At 35.4% G+C, this 20,772-nt stretch overlaps 1 protein-coding gene across 2 annotated transcripts; it reads right to left on the reverse strand.

The window, feature by feature from the left end:
* Positions 1-37: 37 nt before the first annotated feature.
* On the reverse strand, positions 38-14,237 carry LOC128205785 (multiple epidermal growth factor-like domains protein 11). 2 transcript variants are annotated; one of them, XM_052907740.1, is made up of 22 exons: positions 14,114-14,237; positions 13,035-13,092; positions 9,892-11,856; positions 9,515-9,626; positions 9,275-9,342; positions 8,940-9,128; positions 8,507-8,661; positions 8,274-8,361; positions 7,681-7,745; positions 7,348-7,384; positions 6,838-6,941; positions 6,473-6,604; positions 6,038-6,186; positions 5,571-5,706; positions 4,979-5,107; positions 4,661-4,763; positions 4,352-4,428; positions 4,023-4,157; positions 3,675-3,809; positions 3,293-3,450; positions 2,551-2,686; positions 38-2,361 (listed from the first exon to the last, which is right to left on the reverse strand). In XM_052907740.1, exons 1-22 carry the CDS (start codon positions 14,126-14,128, stop codon positions 2,257-2,259), a joined length of 4,251 nt encoding a protein of 1,416 aa, XP_052763700.1. In that variant the 5' UTR covers positions 14,129-14,237; the 3' UTR covers positions 38-2,256. The 2 variants fall into 2 exon arrangements, with proteins under 2 accessions (XP_052763700.1, XP_052763701.1); XM_052907741.1 differs by lacking the exon at positions 8,940-9,128.
* Positions 14,238-20,772: the final 6,535 nt, after the last annotated feature.

The raw sequence follows: 20,772 nt of genomic DNA on the forward strand, positions 1-20,772 counted from the left end.
TATCATTGTAAATAGGATGATTGTAAAACAATATGGGTATGATTCATGATTCATTTATTCTTAACACACATAAAAAGGTAAAATATATACACTTACATAGATAACATTTAAATAAACCTTAACCAACAGTTCAAACATTCAATATAACATGACGTTATCCATAGCAGAGGTCACAGTTAAATAGTACAGTATACAACTGATTGAATAAATAAGAGAAAAAATAATATGCTAATTCTTACATGACATGACTTATGGTGCAGAGAGAATAAACGATATAACGTAAATGCCGTTTATTTGTAAATTGTTTCAGTGTTTGCTTATTACAAATACATCAGAGTAGTTATAAACGTGTTTACACTTCTTCAATAATCTATATAAGAAGGTAGACATATGTATGAAATCTTCAAAAAATAAAGAGCTATTAAAATAATATACTCAAACAGTTGTATTGCATGATAACTGATGTAACCGGTTAATGGAACGAACAAATATATAAAATGTTTACGTAAGCTTACTGATATTGTTTAAATGAAGTTGACCAATATATGTTTGAATTGTGTGAGCGCGTTCAACCCAGTATCATTGTTTTCACATTGTTCAACAACAATGAAAATCTTTCTCAAACGAATTGTCAACTGCAACTTATGTATATACGCGTAATATACATGCACAAGGAAAGGTATAAGTAGAGATTCGTGTACTTATAATATGTGCAAAATCTATTGTCATATGGCACTGGTAGCTTTCAAACTACAAGAGCATACGTAAATACAATGATACAGAGACGTTGTTTCAACAGTCACTATCGCTAAGGTTTAAGTAATGTATACATTTCTTAAGCTGTTGTAGAATCTATTGATTTTACTAGTAGTGTTTAAAGTTTTCCCAAGTACAAAAGCACCCCACCTGCCCTTTAGGTGATGTCTTCGAGAGGTCTTAATAACGCATTTACTAGTTTCGACCTTGTACAAGTCCACCACAAGTGTTATAATAAGTGTTGCTCTCACGCATGTTGATGAAGTCTTGATAATGCATGTACTAGTTTTGCCCACGTACAAGTCCACCACAAGTGTTATAATAAGTGTTGCTCTCACGCGTGTTAATGAAGTCTTGATACTGCATTTACTAGTTTTGACCTCGTAAAAGTCCGCCACAAGTGTTATAATAAGTGTTGCCCTCGCGCGTGTTGATAAAGTCTTGATACTGCATTTACTAGTTTTGACCTCGTACAAGTCCACCACAAGTGTTATAATAAGTGTTGCTCTCACGCGTGTTGATGAAGTCTTGATACTGCATTTACTAGTTTTGACCACGTACAAGTCCACCACAAGTGTTATAATTAGTGGTGCTCTCACGCGTGTTGATGAAGTCTTGATAATGCATTTACTAGTTTTGACCTCGTACAAGTCCGCCACAAGTGTTATAATAAGTGTTGCTCTCACGCGTGTTGATGAAGTCTTGATACTGCATTTACTAGTTTTGACCTCGTACAAGTCCACCACAAGTGTTATAATAAGTGTTGCTCTCACGCATGTTGATGAAGTCTTGATACTGCATTTACTTGTTTTGACCTCGTACAAGTCCACCACAAGTGTTATAATAAGTGTTGCCCTCACGCGTGTTGATGAAGTTTTGATAATGCATGTAGTAGTTTTGACCTCGTACAAGTCCACCACAAGTGTTATAATAAGTGTTGCCCTCACGCGTGTTGATGAAGTCTTGATACTGCATTTACTAGTTTTGACCACGTACAAGTCCGCCACAAGTGTTATAATAGGTGGTGCTCTCACGCGTGTTGATGAAGTCTTGATAATGCATTTACTAGTTTTGAACTCATACAAGTCCACCACAAGTGTTATAATAAGTGTTGCTCTCACGCGTGTTGATGAAGTCTTGAAACTGCATTTACTAGTTTTGACCACGTACAAGTCCGCCACAAGTGTTATAATACGTGGTGCTCTCACGCGTGTTGATGAAGTCTTGATACAGCATTTACTAGTTTTGACCTCATACAAGTCCACCACAAGTGTTATAATAAGTGTTGCTCTCACGCGTGTTGATGAAGTCTTGATACTGCATTTACTAGTTTTGACCACGTACAAGTCCACAACAAGTATTATAATAAGTGTTGCTCTCACGCGTGTTGATGAAGTCTTGATACAGCATTTACTAATTTTGGCCTCGTACAAGTCCACCACAAGTGTTATAATAAGTGGTGCCCTCACGCGTGTTGATGAAGTCTTGATAATGCATTTACTAGTTTTGACCTCGTACAAGTCCGCCACAAGTGTTATAATAAGTAGTGCTCTCACGCGTGTTGATGTATCCAAGCACGCACTCGTGGCAGAAGTGAAACTGTTCCTGAAAGGAATAATTTACAATTGACACTTTCGGTAGCATCAATTAAAGTAATGACATACAACACGAACGCACTAATAGGCTCTAATTATTGGCATGTACCTTTCTGATATAAACTTAGTATGAAAACAAATCGAAAGTAAGTACTATGAAAGGTATTGTAACCTTCAGCAGTGTTCTAAAACTATGTACCTTGTTTGGAATAGCAAGCTTCCTCCTTGTTCTTACTTTTCTCACAACATTCACTACGCTAACTTCCTGGTTCACAGCAACTCTCTGAAGCAGGAGTGATACCACACAGAATATACCACTCTTGCTTGCGCCATCTCTGTTGGAATTTAATAAAGGTTGTTAGATGTAACTTAGCAGCTGATTGAACGCATTCGGCATGGAAAGGAATACACAAATCAAGAAATAGTGGGGGAAACATGGTTTAAACAAACAATAATCGCACTGAAGGACTGATATACCTTCGGTAATTATTTCATCTTTTAGGAATCTGCAACATCAAATCTTTCAATTTATATCACAACTGGATAGTTAACCAGGCTTAGGAATCAAACATTAAATATGTTAATGGAGGTTTCAGCTCATATTTGGGTCCTATTTCTTAACCAACATACATTCCTTGGAATTACTTAATATCACGCTTGCAATTGGTTTGATGATAGAGGATAATTATTTGTTTCAGTGTTTGAACATGGAAATATCAGTTTTATTTTACTGATAACTCTATGTAACCCACTGGGAAGCATAAAATAAAATGATATTGCATTATTTCACTTCGAACCTACTCTCAGATCTATAATATGTACATTTAATCATGCTAACATGCAACAATGCACTGATGGTGAATCCACCACAAGTGTTAATTGATGATAGCTTTATGTTTCAATGCACTGGAAAATGTCACCCTAAAAGGCATATCACTCACAAGCAATGGACGAGTATCGGTCCATCATGTCGTGACGCCTTCGCCGCAGCATCAACATCTTCAATGAAGGCCAGGACATTCTGGGTAGATCTTGGAACGTTGTGCTTTTTGTCCCAGTCTGTAAATTGTAGATTGGGTATTGTGCGCACATCTGAATGCTAAAAGTAAAATGTATTACTTACTAAACGTATCAGATTGTAGTAGGCTAATAAAAAATGTACATACTCGTAGCAAAATAACGTAAGACACATTTTCCTATCGCGCTATTAGCAATATACATATCACTCAATCTTACGATTCTGTTTGTTCTGCTTTGGCTATTGAGAAATAATGATAATTTTTTTATAGGCAATTTCAAGTGTAACTATAACATGAAGCCTACCCCGTTTGCAGTGTCGTGTGTAATTGTCAACGTTCTTTTCTGGTAGTAATCCTTGCCTTCAACTTTGTGACTTCTGACTGTAACATCACCAATAACAAGTTCCTGATTGTCAGCTGGGTAGTACAATCCCACGTTCTTAAATATGAAATAAATATCAATTGCATAGTATGTTAGCAATCTAAATTATCACTCAAGTTTGTCTAAAATTTCATAAATTGCTCATTTCAAATTTTAAGACAAAATATATATCAAAGAACAATGATTGATGACGCATTGATAATTTATCACGCCGATCAAAAATATTTAGAAGTAAACACACATGAACATTATATTCCAATATCTGCTTACCCTATGTTTTTCCATTTCACTTTCAAAGCTGACGACACATGAACATTGTTCTTGCATCACAAGCGTGACGAAATCAGACACAGTTTCTTTCAAGGGAGTTTGGCAAACAAGGTAACGATCTTTCACAGTGAAACTCTGCATTTACATAAGTTACATTACCAGTCAGTGATAAGCATATACGTCTGTTTTTCTTTACAAATATGCAAATAATTCATTTCCGTATGGATAGGATAAAGCAATGATCACTAACAAAACGTAAGGTTATTGAAAAAAACATGACTTTCGTAATAATTGTAACGTAAAAAAGTATTGGAAAGTTTAATACATACGTCGATGTAAACAGCATTGATGTAATCTGATGCGCCAGGCTTTAGGTTGAGATATACTCGTGGCCTGTTCTTATCTCCTGAATGAGTAATATGAAATGTAAATATGAGTTGTTCAATGTTTTTATCTTCTTTGAGTCACGTATGAAACCTTCGATTGGGTTATATTTGATATTAGAACGTGCAACAAAGCCTAAATGTATTCATAGGAGTCATACAAATGTTCAAAGGTGTAAATGGGTTTGCGTGCGTGTACACAAACACTGTTTTAAGACTATGACAAACTATATCCAAATATACACTGTGTCATACCTGGGATGTCTGAATGGAGTCTATTCGCTTTAGTCTCTGTCTTGTGTCTTTCTACTGCTATCATTTCCTCATTTGACATTGTTTCAACAGTCAGGTTAATTTTCTGAAACATTGGAATAATTCCAAGCAGTTGCGACATTCAAAGAAAAGTGAACCATGATTAAAATGCCATTTTGCCCGCTTTTAAGTAAGTATGAACCGTGTAATATTTTAATTATTTGTTCTATGTGACACTAAACTGCTTATACCAATAAATTAAAAGAAAAAAAACACATTTTCTTTTTAAAACAAATGTCAAGGTTTCCGTAGAAGTTGAACCTCATAAAGGTGCACCAACTCGGAATCTCTCGTACGGGTCAGGTATTGCTGGAAGTCGTCTGCTTTGATTGGACTACAGCTGAGAGTCAATGAATGAACCAGAGATGTGTGAAGGTATTTGTACTGAATCTAAAGTGAAAAAGAATATCATGCTTCATAATTTATTCAAAATCTGTTTAACGGGTAATGTCATGTTTCGTTCAGTTCACTTCTGCTTACACAAAATGTGTTAACTTAAAATGTTAAATTATGTTCAAGTTTGTTTTGGGGTATAAGCCAACAATAAGAGTGTCAATAACAAGATACATTAAGCAAGTCCTTCTTGCTGACTAAGTCTGTTATCGCTGGGGTACAAAATTGCATCTACTCGCGGACCGATTCACCCCCACACCTTTGATATCGGATATGTTTTTGCATTTGTTTAATCAGTTATGTTTCTTAGAGGTTTGACTCTTGTGTCGCTTTAGTTTGACCTATTAACAGGATCGAGTTTAATGTTTTTGTTATTGGGCTCGTCACAGTAGCCTCCCTTCAATTGTTTTTCTTATAAATAATAGAGTAGGAAACATGGCTCATGAAGGAGTTGTCAAACCAGTGTCTGGATCATGTTAGGCCTGTTTTGCCGCATGTTGACGACGCATCCAGGAATGTCAATAGCTCCTTCGGCCTCTCCTTCTTTGGTCAAAATATCAAGTGCAATGTATGTCCCTGTTCTTCCCACTCCAGCACTGCACAAAACAGATAAAACCATTTTAGTTAACTAGTTGTATTTGCGTCAAAGAACTTTTACCGTATAAAAAAAACAACAACACAAATTGAATTGCTTAAATGATGTTTCGTTTCGGTATAATGCAAGTGAAACCGACAGGAAATAAGTTCCGTAAATGAAATTCAATTCCCGTTTAGAAAGATTTGTGAGATTCTCAGAGTTATAACTTATAACAGTCATGCTGTCGAATTGATTTTTATAAACTAGTGATAATTGAAAAGTTTTTATCAAACTTAAACATAGAAGCAGTCACTACAATGGCAACTTAAATGAAATGTTAACATTTAAACCTGCAATGAACAAGCAGTGGACCATTGAACTGTTTTGGCGAGTTCAACACCGCCTGTCTGAATTCAATTATAGCGGTGACATCATCGGGGACATCTCTATCGGGCCAACAGGTAAAGTGAAGGTGGTGCAGCATTCTTTTTTCTTTCCGCTGAGTAATACAGTACTTTATTCATTTCAATCAAATTAAACATTATAAAAGTGCTACCAGACCCTAGCTTGCTACAATATGCAATTAGAATTCTTGAAGTGAATTGATGCAAATATCTTATTTATATTTAAAGCAGAATTTGCATCAAGCAATCAATTTTGACAAAATATGTTTTGAGCGTATCGTTTAACATCTTGACAAATATAAAAAATAAAATATATACAAAGCATGCGGAAGTTATTAAAGTGGCTTACACGGTTTAACATCCTTATAACTGAAAACATACCTTGACCTTAGATACTGAAAACACTCTCTTTGTGAACTCTGTATATTTGTTTTCCGTGTAGCACGACACCGTGATATCGCCATACGTCTTACTGACACCAGGGTCGGGCCAGTACTGATCACATTTATCTTTCTGAAATGAATTCATTCTAGCCTCGTGCAGTTTGTACATTGTGCATGCTTGTTAAAATTAATGTGAAAAGAAGAAGCGTGATGTTGCAATTTAAATAACGCATACGATGTTAAGTCGATTGATATGTCATATTTATCTATCATATTGTGATATAATGCAACAAAGTATTATAATCTCGCTTGTCGCAAAAGTGATTAATAGAGGTTCATGGTCATTATATTTAAGAGACATACCCCGTCCTCAATCAGATTAGTAACCATGGCAATTGTTTCAACCTTTTGTTGCCAAACCATTTGCCAGAATATACCGAAATCTCCAAGCTGTTTCGACATTGGCCCTATATAAATTATAAATTGCCGTTATGAATAATTCAGTACATGCGTGATATCTGAGATATAGGCATCGGCATGGGGCCTAAAATGTACTATGTAACATTTGTCCACATGACTAATTGAATACATGTTTGAATGTCTAGCAGTTGCTTCGACCTATGGTTTTTGGTTGTGATAATTGTATACACCAGTTCGACTTTTTGTCATGGAGGGTTAGATTAATAGTGTTACTATCAGTACCTTTTAACCTAACTTGAACACAATATTTACCTGCAGTTTTCATTGTAAAATTGAACATGTTTAAACATTTCTTTTGTCAAAACAAATTTACCTGGTTAATATTTTTTGAAGCTTAATTTCGGTCATACTTAAATGAAATGAATACAAAGTACAGATACTTCCTTCTCTTACCCAATGTAGCAATGTACGCGTGTTTCATGTTGTAACCCTGCAGGAAAATAATACGGTTTGAAACGTTAGCCTTTAACATTTACTGCTGATAATAATTTATCATATTACTGAAGTATGGACTGTTTTGTAAAAATATTTTCCTCGCTTCAGCAAATAAACAAACAAATGCAATTATCCTTAATTCAGCGAATACACAAATAAAGGCAAGTTTAGTGAAACAGGAAGAACAACTCATTGAAAGATACGTTTACAATTTACAAGTATTTGTTGATGTCTAAAATCTATCGACTGAATACCATAAATTGAAAGTATGAATGTTTCAAATGGGCGTACATCGATAAAACTGGCATTGATGTAATCCGATTCCCCTCCTTTGATCTGTACTCTTGAATCGTCATCTTAAAACAAGATATCAGTGACATAAGAAATATATGTATGTTGATAATAAACTATATATAAACATGTCATGATACGTACACCTATGTAATGCTTGATCATTATAGAGGTTATGAAACATTACTTGTACATGTGCTTGTGGAGTTCAGTAGGTAAACTTCGTTATCCACGTAATTGAAATTTGTATATGACTGTCATATCATGTACGATAACAAAAGGAATGGGATTTAAGAGAGTACCAGTGGGCAAATTAACAAGATGTATTTCGCGAACGGCTTTTAATCTCAAAATATACATAAAGGTGTAGCAACACGTACAAGTACATGTTCACGTCGTGTTTCGTAAACACTCTAATATTTTTTACCATCGGAATTTTATATAAAATACATTTCGCATTACTCTGACAAAATAGAAATTTACTAATAGAAACATGTATACTATTCAGTCTATCGTGACGGTGGTGATTAGTTTTAAATCATTCTAGTCAATACATTCCACAGTAGTGTGTCATAATGTGATGGCAAACACACATGGATAGATTCCCCGGTATCTGTTCTTCAAGACGTTTCCTTTCAGTTGTGAGGCCTGGTACGGTTTTCTAAGGCCATTTGGAAATTTCTGTAAATAATTTGAGGAAAAAAGAAAAGTTGGTCATATTTATTTTAGATAATCTAAACAAGCAGTATTAATGCAGTGTAATGATTGTATCATACCACTTAAACTGCATTTTATCATCTAAACAAACTATAAAAGCCAAGTTTACCTGGAATTCTTCCTCGTAATCTTTTTCTGTCTTTCCCAACACACATCGTGCCAACGACTCAACAGGCACCGTATGCGTATCATCGTTATTTGCATCGTTGTCATATGCTGCATCATTCTCGTTACTTCCCTTAGCGATCCCTGCATCATTTACATCTGTAATGCAAAAAATCATTGGTAAAATATGACATTAAGCCTTACTAAACACATACTTAAATGGGCTGGTAGTATACCACTTTGACAAGAGATAATGTCATCGAACGTTCAAAGGATGTAGCTGACAAAAGCGCTTGGCAAGTAACTATCTCCAGTACTTTTTTATAAATCAGTCTTAAACTTCTTCACAATCACGCTAAATACATCAGTAACGACTATTTGTACACGTGGTGATTCATAGACAAGCCCACTTGTAACGTCATACAACATAGGCTTACATTCTTCCAGTACTGCGCTTGTCACGGATTTCGCAGGTGGTACATGTCGTCCTGAAAGTTTTCTCGTTTCGCTTGATTGTTTTTCTTGTGCATGTGTCTTCTTTACTTGTTTAGGCAAAGGCTTGTTATTTTGAGTCACTATCTGAACACATGGCTGATGAGTTACAGTTTCATTGGCTGTTTCATGAACTACAAACATTAAAACAAGAGCGTACGAGCAAATGCGTTTGGTGTCTTGAAGGGTAATAAAGAAATAAAAATAAAGGTTCCTTTACATATGTTTTATATTCCCATCTTTTTAATTAACTATTTATGCAAACAAAAGGTATATCTACCTGAAGTGCTCGTGCCGGAAACATTCGCATAAACAGCTTTAGAAGCATTACGTTGTTGGTTAATGATTCTGTTTGAATATATATCAACAATAGTGTCATATTTATATGATAAATCTGGAAGGAAAACCCGGCATTTCATTGTTTTCATTTTTAATAGTTTATGTCATTGTATACTGGCGCGTAAATTATTATGCATATTGGATACATAAACGTTATTAAAAAGGCGAGTATTATGCTTACCTCCGCCGAACAAGGAAAATGATAACACAAGATACCAGAAAAAGAATCAGACATGCGCCGACGCCTCCAGCAATTGCACCTGTTGAGACTGTATTGTCCTTTTCAGAATTGGCTTAACAAAAATATGTTATACATTATAAGCAAGTCCATTGAAATATAAATTGTCTAGTTTTTGCAAGCAGTTACATCGTGTGTGATGACAATACTTTCATGTAAAGAAGATCTTACGGAAGCACACACCATACCATAGTTCACAAATAGTTTCATCATATTTCAGGTGATGTTTTATTGATTGAAAGTGTTGATTGGCAGTAAACTTTCAATTATCAAATCAATTAGAGAAAGCGATTCTTTTCAGGTTTGATAATGGTACTTACCAATATTGCATTTTCGTCCTTGGTAACCCGCTTTGCAATTATATAGGCATTGACCTTCAAAGCCGCAATTGGAATTTTCGCCGCTTACTTCACATGATTCTGGACATTTATACTCACATTTAGGACCGTACATATTTGTAATGCATCCATATATACAGTCACCTGTCGTTCTGTTGCATTGCAATTCCATACAGCTTCGACTACATGTCAAATTGCAAAACGGCCCATAAATTATATCTGATGTGCATTCGTTGCATATGCCCGATACTCGGTCACACCCTTTGCAGTTTGAACTACACTCTTTTTCGCAAGTGTTGGTCCAAAAATTAAGTCTGCACCCTTTGCTACACACACCACTTGTAGTATCACAGGCTTTGTCAATACAACCAACACATGAAGTGCAAACACCATCTATGTTTGGTGAAAACCCTTGTTGGCATCGGAAACAAAAATGTGTAGTCTGGTTACATTTTGTACAATTACCATCGTAATATGTACATAATTCTGCACAGTCTACACCAGTGTATCCGTCTTCACATCCATTCAAGCACTGGTTAACTGGCAAGCATTGTTTATTTTTACAATTTGTGCTACACTCACAACATGTATCCTCGTAAGAATAAACTGTGTTATTTTGGCACGATGTACAGTGCGACTTGTCAAAACAGTATTTTTTATTACATTTGCAATCCTTGCTTTCCACTTCAAATCCATTTGTACATTTTTTACACACCTCATTGTTTAATTCACATTGACAGTTTGGAACACATTTACAAGAGAGTCCGCTGAATTCACCTAAGCATGCTGTGCAGTGTGTATAATTCGTCTGGGAACATATTTTACAATTCCCATCACATCTTTCGGTGCAATTTGCGGTTGTAAAACCATCCAAGCAACCACCCGTACAAATGCCATCAACTTGTTCACATTGTGACCTTAAACAATTAGTCGAACAACGCTGTGAGCAGTCCAAACCATAAAATCCTTCTTTACATGCGAAACAGCTTGCAATTGAAGAACAATTGTAGCAACCATCTGGGCATGAAACATTGCAATTTATACCGAAATAGCCATCCTTACATATATTGCACTGCGATTCTTTGTAGTTGAATTCACACTCACATGTGCCATCATATCTGTCACAGATGTTGTTTGTACAACCTGATCCACATTGGATATCGCAAAATTTGCCGAAATATCCTGTACGGCAGATTTCACACATGTCTCCGTCAAAATTTGGTAAACACTGACATGTTCCATTTATATTGCACGTGCCATTGATACAACCTCCGGAACAAGGCGTTTTGCAATCATTTCCAAAATAACCATTTAAACAGGTGCGACACTGCGGTCCAGTAAATTGCGAAAGGCATTTACAGGTCCCGTCATTCTCACATACGTTCTCACAACCCAAGGAGCACTGTTTGGAACATAAAGTGGAGAAGTCAAAATAGCCAGACTTGCAAGATACACAATCTGTTGCGTAAGTGCATCTACAGTTTTCGTTTACGCAACTATTATTGCACAGATCTCCGTATTTCCCTTGAACACAGAAGTCACATTTATCTCTTTCAAAATTAGCGATGCAAACACGAGTACCGTTATCATTGCACTTCCCGTTATGACAACCCTTTGAACAGACTAAATTGCAGTCGTTGGAAATGTTGTAAAATCCATTCAGGCAAAAATCGCACGGTGTATGATCACAAGCGCAATTCTTGTGAGAGCAACTATTCGAACAATTGCTACTAAGACCATAAAATCCAGGAATACATGTAAGACAAGCACCGTCATCTTGCTTGCAAGTCTGACAGTTTCCACTACAAGTATGCATACAGCGAGCTTGATGATATCCGTCCTTGCATCCTTCAAGACAAACACTGCCCCATCCATGCCATTTACCCGGAGGCGGATCTCCACAGTTGTCGTTTACACAGCATTGACAAAGAGCAGGACATGTAAACCCTGATAGGGAAAAATAGCTATCATTGATGACGAGTAGTACCTGGATAAGTCATTTTGGGGTTTACGCTTTTCAGATACGGTTAAACAACCGTTATTCGAAGTATCTTGTTAGAACAACTGCGTCCGCTCGAGGTCGCCGGGGACCGAGCATAAACCTCGAGGGAACCGATATTTCGAACGACCCGATTTTAAATTATCCAATCTGTTATGAAATATATTTCAGTGTATTTAAAGTATGAAGTAGTCTGTTTACTAAGACACCGATTATGTGTTGCATTGTGGAAATAGCTCATATGTTCAAAGGCTGTCTTTTACTATATGTTTACTAAATATAGAATGTTAAAGAAATATCAATTAATCAATAAATCGATTTTTTACAAAATGGCCATATTTGCAAAGCAAAATGACAAAAAGGAATTATTTTCAGAGATTCCGATGTTGGATCGATATGGTTGTGTTTATTCATATTTTCATTACTCATGTACATTTCTCACAATTAACTTCTCATAATTATCTTCTAAAATGCCCATATCAACTATTGTCGGTCATGCGTACACAGTGTTAAACTGGTTTTCACACCTTATCAATTGTCTTTCAACAGTCATTGCAATTTTTATAACTTGCGAAAATTTAAATACCTAGCAATTAGTTGTTTATTTTGGAACACGCGTTCGGGAAAGAGTGTACAATTATGACCTCGAGGGAGCCATAAGGTTTTGTGCATGATTTGTGTACTTGGGACCGAGAATATTGCTCGACTGCTCGAGATAATTAGGTTTCGGTGCAGCGTAGGTATATTTTATGAAAATAGAAGGAAAAATGTTCGGGACCAAGCTCTGACCTCGAGGGAACGCCGGTTCTCGAACGACCGCTTGTTCGAACGACCGCAGTTTTACTTTTATAGTAAATGTTTCGCTTACAGTCTTTTGCAGTTAATGGACATACGAATTATATAGTTTCTATAAGATTATCAAACAATGGTGATCTTGATATCACATTTTTTCCCGCGTGTCAAATAACATGTAATAAGGTATTGCTATGTTTAATAGACCAGCTCGTTATCTCTATAAGGCTTTTTAACTGCGCTCTAACAATGTAGCGTTATTATTGGAATTTTATTTACAAGCAAAGTAACATGGTCACTTGAAACATGTATGAGACCCATGAACATTATTTACCTGTCCAAAATTGACACATGACGAAGACAACGACAATCAAGGTCATCTGGACAGTTTTCTGAAATCAAATTACTGACAATGCTTAAGTAATAATATAAACTAATATTGTTAACTCTAGTCTGAAGGTCTATGGCATCTTCTCTAAAAGAAGCTTCTTATTGTAAACTGAACGTTTAGTTATGTAAACACTGTACATGAATGTATTCACAGTCCAATACAAACAAATATGATAACACGAAAGAAAATCGAAAAGTATGTTTCGTATGATCATAATTTGCACAACCCTTCGAGATGTTAACTCATAAAAATAATATAAGTCCATATATTGTCCATGTCTATATTATGTATTAAGTACATATTTTATGTGATTTTTGACAAAAAAATGATTGCCAGGCGCGGTTACAAGATAAGATGTCAGAAGGTAGCGCTTTTTGTGGGCGAAATTGGGATGTGCGTCCCTCCTGTTGTAACCGACTACGACTTTCCTCACTTTCCATTGTACGCCTTTTACACTTTTGGTTGTATAAAGCCATTTGTTGTTTAACTGGTGCACGACTTTTCTTTAGCTAGGGTCGCATGTGCGTTAAAAATAGTCATATTTAGGAGTAGGGGCCGATCAAAGAGTTGGCGTAAGAGGGGTTCAAAGGGCAAGCATGGAGGCGGGCCTTCTACAGAATCGAAATATAATTCCTAATCGTTTAAGTGTGATTATGGACATGTTACGGCTCCTCGCTCCAAAAAGGCAAACTATGGTGAATTTCGGCATTTTGCATTACCGTTTTCTCCAATTATAACATAAATAACTTAATTAGACACTCCAATAAGTTTAGGATTTGTGACTTGGTTCGCTCCCTTAATTCGCTAGTGATTGCCGGCCGGTAATTCCAAAGAGTTGAACGTATTGTTAATATGATATTAAAACTATTGAAACGCAAATAAAAATGATTTCATGATTACAAACATTTATTGATTTCAAACAAGAAATAAAACGTGAGGTGAAAGTCGGCACAAGCAGAAGGTGAAAATAATATACATAAAGTATTATATCTAATTATTTCTAATTATTAATTGAAACGTACCTGATTCAAATCCATGATTTAAGTCAAGCAATGTATGTCCTAGCAAAACTGCAGTTGAAAAACAGGAAGAAAATATATATAAAAGATCGGGAACACAATTGATGTAAAGCGTAAAGCGCTTGCGTGACTTCAGGGAGTAATGTATGTAATATGAGCTTACAGGTTGTAAATCAAATAAAAGTTAAAAATGAAAATTTACAAATGAATGATTCATTTCTTTTCTTCCATTTCTTTGCCCCTGTGGTCTTCATTTAAAGTTTTCGGCAAGCCTCAATACCAGCTGAGATCATCTCTGTGGCCTAAAGGACAAGGCGTCCGCCTACGTAGCGAGAGGTCGTGGGTCCGATCCCGGGTCGCGTCATACCGAAAGACGTTAAAAGTTGGTACAAGTAGCTCCCATTTCTGGCGCTCGGCATTTAAAGGGCAGTGCTTTGAAAAGTGGTGAACTCAGTACTTGTTCAACCCAGGAAAGTTGTATCCCGTGTATCGGTGCTTTAAACCGAGCACGTTAACGAACCAAGAGGTTTCTCGCAAAGAGCTAGGATATCGAACCCGGATCTCTTGTATCTCACTCTGTTTCTTCAAGTCTTTCAATGTCTGGATTTGACTGCGAATTGCTGTCACTTCTATCTCATGTCACTTATGACATTTAATCACAATTTAAGTCGTGATGGCGTCACGGCGGGACACACCATAATACAGACAATGGGCGCAGGCATACCTTTATAATCTCCAATAAATAAACAAACAATATCAGCTAAACCGCGGAAACTCGGGTCGAATATATCCGGATCGGATACAAATGATACCCAAAGAGAAGCGATAACGGATAGATATATTTATGTTTTATTGCATATTCCATACGGTTTCATTTCTGCACGATTAGTTATTTAATTTACACTAACAAAAAAACGCAACTGCGTGCCGTTATTGCTGTATTGTTTCAGTGTGTGGTAGATACAAACACGTTATGTTTGTGATATATATTATTTTTCTTGGCCGGGCTGTTCAAAAGCAATGAACAGTTAAGCTCGTATCATATAACATTTATCAGGTAAACACTGGTCTCGGTTATGCATATGAAAAACCAAAAGCCGGTCGTTAACGTAGTAGTAGTAGTAGTAGTAGCAGCAGCAGTAGTAGTAGTAGTAGTAGTAGTAGTAGTAGTAGTAGTAGTAGTAGTAGTAGTAGTAGTAGTAGTAGTAGTAGTAGTAGTAGTAGTAGTAGTAGTAGTAGTAGTAGTAGTAGTAGTAGTAGTAGTAGTAATAGTAGAAAAAGTAGTAGTAGTAGTAGCAGTTGCAGTAGCAGCAGTAGTAGCCGCAGCAGCAGCAGTTGCAGTAGCAGTAGCAGTAACGGTAGCAGTAGCAGTTGCAGTTGCAGTAGCAGTAGCAGCAATAGTAGTAGTAGTAATAGTAGAAGTAGTAGTAATAGTAGTTGTAGTAGGATTTCAATATGTACTGAAAAATATTTCGGAATCGGTCTCAGAACTTAAATCAAGGTTCATATCATTTATCATCAAATCTTATAAACCTGAAGAAAGAAACCAATGACTCTTACAACATCCATTTTGTGCAAATAGTTTGTTTCGATTTACCATATTTATAATGTTTTGGTATAAAACGTTATGAATAATACAACAAAGGCATGGCCATTATTCAATGTTTTATCTACAGCTGTGCGGTACAACTTGCTTAAAATTTTCAACCATATTTTCTGAATGCAATTCACCTTTGATGCACGACAAATCACCACCATTGATTTTAAAAGTTGTTTTTATTTCTAATTCCTAATGGCTATTAAACATAAACAAGTAGAAAAGAAGGTAAACGTTCATATAAAACAAAGATAAACATACGAAAACTTCATTCTACTTAAGGTTTGCTTTATGACATTGCTTTGTGCATTCTAGTTCATTGGTCGTTCATTAAATAGCTATTTAATAATGTTTCTACATATTTATTAAGCTAATTTCTGCCCGCTAATTCGTAAGCGTCCACTTAGCGATTGTAGCGGACATTTCGATTTAAGCGAACACTGATTGGATGCGCTAGCGAACGAGGACACATGATATTTATACATTAGGACTAAAGGGGGTTTCATGACCATTAAAGACAATGTGAGCTGAAGTGTGTTATAATACATTCATAAATGTATGAATTAACATAACTTTTATTTATCTGTTAATCTTATTTGGACTGTTTCGACATACAACGTAAAAATAATCCATTTGTGCGTGAGCTGACGGCGAATCGGTGTCTTGAGAGAAAAAGCCATTTTATACAAATGTTGTATTTGTTTTAATTTACGAATTAAAGATTAACGTTTTAAAGTTACTTGAAGATTAATCGTATGTAATGTTATATTTGTTAGTTATACACTGTTAAAAGTCTTATAAAGACAAATCAATCTGGAACCCTGACGATATGATACTCCAATCTGAGTGTTAGTAGTATTATAGTAGATCAACATGATATAACACACCGTAGTGATCTCCATTTGTTTGTGTATACATCCATTTTACCGTAAACAATTACGAAATATCTTATATTGAGCAGGATGAAAACGTTACAAAATCTTTGATACCTATTTAAGTGAGGCAATAAATCATTGTGAAATTTGTGTTTGTAAACAGGAAGTAAAGTCTGTTTATTTCGAAACCGAGGCGCACATGAGGTTAGTTATTAAAGCCCCACTCCCAGTTTACCAGTGTACTTGGTTATATTAACCGATACAGTAATAATAATGAACTGGTTGCATTAGGTTTTTTAGCGCTTTTTATACATTGCCTCACTGAACATGTCGACAAAGGTTAAAGCAAAATGCGCCACAAGTCTCTTATAATTCTTAAATAGAATGGCTGTGTACATGCATATTGTATAAACTTTGAACTGTAGGTACATGCATGAGACGTAAATAAACATTTATATATAGTATATCTTACATAAAGCCCTGCAGCCCTGCGTTCAGTAAAGATGTTTGTGGCTGACGTTTGCAATTTGGTGCCGGCTTGCATTAAATGCGTTGCAGTAAAAAAGGACACAAAGCAACAACGTTAGCATTTCCTAGATAAAGACACTTGTCCTAGCAGCGCTTGCAAAGTAACATCTTGTTTCTGCTGTTTTCCTCAAGAACTCCCATACATTGTTCTTGCGAGATGAAATGTCAAAATGTTGCACACTGGGTAACGTCGCCACAGTGCGCGTGCCCAAAATAAAAAGTAAATATTGTTGTAAACGCATCTGCGTTGCCTGTAATGCTATTTTATTATAATAATATTTACCCATTTACAAACAGAACACGAATGTTTCTTATATATCTTCCGTTTAAATCGAAAAAAGATTGATAGCATTTTTTCTAATGTTAATATATAACCTTAAACTCTTCTGCATATATATCGCTTGACGAAAATTCTAAACCAGCGTGAACAAAAAAAGGTAATTTCAGCTATCCATTATTCGGAAAAAAACACTTTTAAATTACTTGAATAAAAGTAATTCATTCCGCCAATTCAAACATAATTCATAATGGATACATGGTAATATATGTGGCCAAACAGCTGTAATAATAGTAGTTCAGTGACAAATAAATAGAAGCAAGTAACATTACATAGCAGCATCTCTATCGATTTTGATTGGATGTGAGTTACCACGTTAGCCATACATTATTTAGGCTACATGCCGAATATGTCACCAATAGTAATTGATCGATGATTTTGTAATGGGTCTATCAATTAAAGGTGCTGTGACGATTCGATAACTGCATCGAATTTAAAATATAACCGTATTCCGGACGTATGTTAACGATGAACCCGTCTGTCATTGTTATACATTTTCGCACTCTTAAGAACAAGCGGTAACTTTAACCGGGGGTGGGGACACCCGGTAAATCTCTCAGCAAAACAAGAATGGACCTATCGTACCGTTTGAAATATAATATCATTAATTGTTCTTCCAATCGAATGCCATATTATCATAATTATTCTGTTATAAGTGTTCTTAATTTAAATAGTTTGCAGGAAAATCTAGAAATGGTATTGAATTATGTTTCTTGTCTGTTTTAATTTGTTGGCTGGATATGTAATAACCTCCAGTTTTGTTTTGAAACTTGCCTGTTGTAATAATTCCTGGTCTTGTTGGGTATTGTATTGTAAAAGAAATCTACCGGTGCCTTAGGAAACGATAAATACTAATTCACGAATGAAATAAGTGTAATGCGGTCTCAGGCTCAGAGATATAAAGGTTGGAGGAAGTTTGTTTATGAATCTTTCAAATATTTTAAACAGTTTCTCATTTCGCTTTTTTCTGGATGTGCAAAGTAATAACCACTCTCCCTTTCTATTTTATTACAAGTATTATTTCCAAGTCAAATACATACGAAATGAGAACGTGTTTATTATTTTTGCATATTATAATATCTGAGATCTAGTATTGATTAAGATGGAATACATCGTACAATTTACACAATTTCTAGTTTCATCGTAATTATGTTACACCTGGTCAATTGACCATGCAATTTGACTCATCGCTTCATAACAATCTTAACGTTAAACTACATCCCCAATATTTCGCATTTAAACACAGGCACAAAACTATACGGACATGGTATTACTCATTACGGCGCAAACCTTCAGTACCTGCCATCAAGTCTAACAGACGTGCCATAAGCAACGTTTTAACTCCTACTAATCTCATCTCTAAACACCTTGATTGTTCATACAATTTGTAGACAATTACAAATACAGGGACGAATAAATGACCTTAAAGATGACAATCAAAATCAAACGAAGGAGTGTATTCATTCTTTAAACAGCAATATCAAATAAAGTAAAACAAATCAGTTTAACAAAATCTAAAAGATAAATAAAAACAGTAAACCATTTAATGTCCTACTTGGGTAAAAATGTTGTCTTGTTGACACATGATTTTTGCGATAACCATTTGAAGTTGGTCGAATATATATATCGGGGAAGGTTATGTAAGGATAGTGTACAGCAGCTCTCGATCTAGTCGGTAGATAACTATACATTCATTTGTCGGGAGTTTATGAATGGAATGCCATAGTATTAATTTTGTGAATGGATTGCGTTGCGCTTGGACGAAAGTTATTTTGTATTAAAAGTGTATTTGAAAGAGATAATTTTGTATTGTATATACTTTGAATTAGGTTAATTGAACTTCTTTAAGTAATGTATGTTTTCCATCTCTGTTATATCGTAAAACATACCTTAAGCAAGGAACCAAATTGCAAAAGTGATCGTTAGCCTAAACTGAACACATGACAGTCGTACGCCTCCTGGACTGGCACACGCCTCCAGTATTTATCCGAAAAAAAGAAACTCTTATTGAGAGTAAACTGAAACCCAATGGTAAATCAGTAGATACACTCATGAGAAATCAACAACTCAGAATAATCAAGTTCAAATCTTATGATCAAAAGTTTAAATAGATATACCTCCGGTTGTGTTTTTTGCGAGTATGTAGCCATCAGGTGCGTGTATGTTTTCGTTATCAAAGGGGAAACAATATTGCTGCGGCCGTGGTATTTTTATTGCAATATTCAATCAACGGATTTAGCACAACAAACGTTTTATAATCATCCTCCGCTTTCATGTATCGAATGTATAAGCAACATTTAAACATTCAGACTTGATTTTCCTTTTGCGTTTTATTTTCATTTAGGATTGTTGGGATAAGAGTGAGGTTTGTGCACTTAAACTGGTTTAAACCCCCAGTATATTTAAATTTTACTGACCGTTCCAATGCGGTACCTAACAATCCTTGATAAACATACCTAGTTTGTTTATATATAGTATGTATGCACAGTGCTGCTTGTGGAGTTTTGTGCTGTTCTTCCATGTTTCTTGTTTGTGATTTTATGTTCTATGTCTTTGGCGTTTACCCAGTGCCATTAAACCGGGTGTATGTTTAAACTTTTTGCAACTGAGCTTGTTTCTGTAGCTATTCGCATAAATTTATATTGAATATGTTCATATGATAAAACAAATTAAATGTTGGTAATTTTTTGTAAATGCATGTCTCAAAGCGACAGAACGAAATTAATTAAATAATGCAAATGATAATGATCTAAAGTTATTGGCAAAAGAAAGCATGGTCATATCCACCAGTTCGTATTCCATGTTGTTTGTTTGCGTTCAGTGTACGTTTCATCGTGTACTCCTATCGTCGTAGTATGTCGATCGCTCAATTGTTGTTATATGTCCTGCTCTGAAACAAACAATATACATGTAACAATGTCAGTGTCTCAACTTTGGAGATGTGAAAACAAAGATTACAAATGCTTTTCTTAAGAGGCTGTATGCTAATGTTTTTACCTGGATTAAAATCTAAATCTTTTTTGTGAATGTCTGTTCTCAAATAACTAAACCAACTCAACCCTCACATATGAGTTTAGTGTTATATTTTCTCATTTGTTGTTTACGTTGATTAAGTAAGGTTTATGTGAAAAGAAAAACAATTTTTATTCAACGTGAATCAACATGTGTAAAAATATTCATATAACTACAGAATACTTTATTCCCTATATAACTTCTGTTGTAAATGGATAAGGGTTATGGAATGAACGTAGGCTTCCACTTTCAGATTGCTTCTTATGTAGTTTTCCCCTTAATGCCAATGAATATAGCAATATGGGTTTTCGTC

The sequence above is a fragment of the Mya arenaria genome, chromosome 10 (genome assembly GCF_026914265.1).
Source record: "Mya arenaria isolate MELC-2E11 chromosome 10, ASM2691426v1".
NCBI lineage: Eukaryota > Metazoa > Mollusca > Bivalvia > Myida > Myidae > Mya > Mya arenaria.